Raw genomic sequence first — 2,978 nt, 5'->3', positions numbered from 1 at the left:
ACAAAGCCACATTCTCAGAAAATGCACAATTTAAAAAATGTATTTTGATGTATTCACTCCATTAGTGTGGATGAAAATTTACCTATTTCACATATACATCATTTTAAACATCCCAACTATTTTTATTCTCACATTTTTTGAATAATGCTTACCTATTAAGTTAAAAATATGAATAAAAGTAAGGACAGGATATCTGGGAAAATTATTCAATCCTTTCTACATTAACCAAGTACAAATACAGAAATTGTGCATTTTCAAATGTAACATATACTTTAAGTCAACTAAAGTGGCATAAATATTACTTAAAACAACAGCATGCTAAAAAAGTTACTGTATGATTGTTTATTTAAAATATTATGATTCTGTATGTAAATACATATGGGCTTACATAATTTATTATTCATATAAACCCTCAATTAAAATGCTTAATTGTTCATCCACAATGCCTTTTTTCTAATAAGCATAATAAATTTTTTATCTCACTGAAAGTGTTTAAAACCTTCTGAATCTTGATTTGTGAAGAAATCACTGCAAAATAACTTAAGCTTAACTACATCAATGATATTGTTTGCAATGCTGTCACAGATTTCTCCATGGAAAAGTCATATTGTTATTGCACAATTTATAGGTAAAGGTTATTATGTGCACATAAACTCTGTACATAATGACAGTGTTTTCACTGCAACTTGCTCACGCATTTAAAATTATGAATACAATTTACAAAATCTTCAACAATATACTTTTAAAATAAAAGTATCCTGAGCATATTACAAAATGCATTTTACCAGCCCTTCATTTCTTTGCTTTATTTAACTCTTTGATTTTCAAGATAATAGTTGTTCATATTTTGTTACATAAAAATGTTCTCATAGTTCCTATTAACAAAATATATTTAAGCTACATAGCATACAATCATCCCTTAAACACTTCGTTCCATCTGCCTCTCTCTCCTTGGTTAAAATCAAGTATTTATCAAGTTTTCTATAATTCTGAATCAGAAAAAGTATAGCACAAAACAGAGAGAATTAGGGTTAGCACATTTAAGTTACAAGCATTGTGCATTTTTAATATTTTGGTCATATTTTATAATAAAATAATATGTTTTGGCAAAAAATAATAAAATATAAGGTTTAGTTTGTTTTCTATTAATGGTAGATCTGGCAGGTATTTTATAGGTATATATTTGTAAATACTACCTATTTAATATGACTGTTTTCACATTTGTTTCTAAAAACACTGCTATAAGGTTTTCAAAACTTTGAGACTAAAAGCACCTAAAAAAATAAATAAAAATAAAATTTAAGTAAAATGTTTGTTTGATGCTCAAAAAAATGCTTTCACAAATTTATAAACTTACTTTTAAGTGTCTCATATATGCTAGCACAGAATCGTTATTGCCTGTTAAGACTTATTTGACTCAATGTAATCTTTAAAACAATAATCTTGGAAGTCTTCCTAAAATTTATTTGAAAATTTAAATGGGAATTCAAAAATTAAAACAAAACAGAACAAAAACAGCTGCAAAAAAAGTTGTTATTCTGGTGGCAGTAGTTGTTATGGCACAAAAACACATGAAAAGGCTTGTAGTTTTCTCTTATATATACACAAAGTAAGCTCGGATAAGATGTGTAAAGTATATTACATATATACACAACCACACATGTATACACACACATACTTGGGCTCCAGAGAGAAACTGATGAAAATTTACACAATGAGCCATTTGGCTCATTTATCACTGAAGACCCAGGGACAGTTTTAATGAAGATATTCATTATTGTTTGGATTCTTACCGAAATATCAATCTGTCATTAATCAAGAGAAGCAGAGTTTGAGATGTCTAAGTTTAAAAAAGGAAGTGAGAGTGTGATGAAGTGATGACTGATGTGCAGCTGCCTTTACAGAAAGGGTACTTTAACTATGAAAGAAATTCATGCAGAGATATCTGCAGAAGAGTTTATCAACCAGAAGAAAATAAAACTCCTTTAACACTATGACATACTCACTATAACATACTATAAATATGTATTCTTTACTTATACATTCTACTTTGGGCAAAATAGTCTAATTCTGAATGACCTTGTTAATTTTTAAGGCATCAGTGCATCCTGGGCAAAGCTCCTTAAAATAAATATGAAAACAAGAATGCTTAGCTCATTTGTGGACTAGAAAGTAATCACTGTACATTACATGTGTTGGCCACTTCTATGGAATAGGTAACAAATTATACATTTTACTGTCAAAGTGTTACAGCATAAATTTCACATCATTTTCAACACTTCATTCAATGGGCTAAACTGATCCGGCAGTATTCTCATTTTCATTGTTCCATCAGCTCCACATGAAAAAATGTGATTTGCGGGCCCTGTCTCAATTTGCATCACTCCGGTTCCGATATTTCTGAAAATGGATTGCCGAGCATGTTCATTAATAAAAGTGTGAAGAAGGCTGAAGGTAGAGAGACTCCAAATCTGAAAGATATTAAGAACAAAATAAAAACTGGAGTTGATAATTACCTAAAATATCCAAATGCAAAATTTAGGCCTGTCTTCCTGTGCAAATAAGGAATTTCTGAAACAATGATGGAGAAAAACCGGTATAGGCCTAAGTTCATAAAATCTTGATTCTGTATAGGGTGTTGCAATTTTCCTAATCACTTTGACATTATTTCATTCTGTAAAATCCATTCAGTACAAGAGGAAGGTATTTTAAATCCTGTATTGGAGACGAGAAAACTTAGGCACAAGGAGGTTGTGTACAAAGCTAAAGAAATTTGCACCATTATAGGGACTACAATCAAGATTTCCTATGTCTCAGCAAAGCTTTTTCTATAGTGGGATAATCCCTTCTTTATAATATAGAAGAGGAAAGTACCAGACACCCAGAGACCTACAGACCAGGCAAAACCATGTTCCAATTGCAATGATAAAGGTAATTATTATAACTTCAGTATACTTAATTTACTAAATAGATTTTTT

The 2,978-nt window shown here is 30.1% G+C and overlaps 1 protein-coding gene across 1 annotated transcript in view; it reads right to left on the bottom strand.

Annotated features, from left to right (window-relative positions):
* Nucleotides 1-791: 791 nt before the first annotated feature.
* The window catches only part of DMXL1 (Dmx like 1), a gene marked incomplete at its 5' end in the record, with an annotated part of 122,867 nt that continues 120,680 nt past the window's right edge, over nucleotides 792-2,978 (bottom strand). The window contains 2 exon segments of the mRNA XM_019628410.1: nucleotides 792-2,273; nucleotides 2,276-2,471. Of these exon segments, the coding sequence (XP_019483955.1) occupies nucleotides 2,248-2,273; nucleotides 2,276-2,471 (222 nt within the window).

This window comes from Hipposideros armiger, unplaced genomic scaffold, assembly GCF_001890085.2.
Source record: "Hipposideros armiger isolate ML-2016 unplaced genomic scaffold, ASM189008v1 scaffold_787, whole genome shotgun sequence".
In the NCBI taxonomy this organism is placed as follows: domain Eukaryota; kingdom Metazoa; phylum Chordata; class Mammalia; order Chiroptera; family Hipposideridae; genus Hipposideros; species Hipposideros armiger.
Note: the sequence above shows the minus strand (reverse complement) of the source record. Positions and strands in the feature narration are given on the sequence as shown.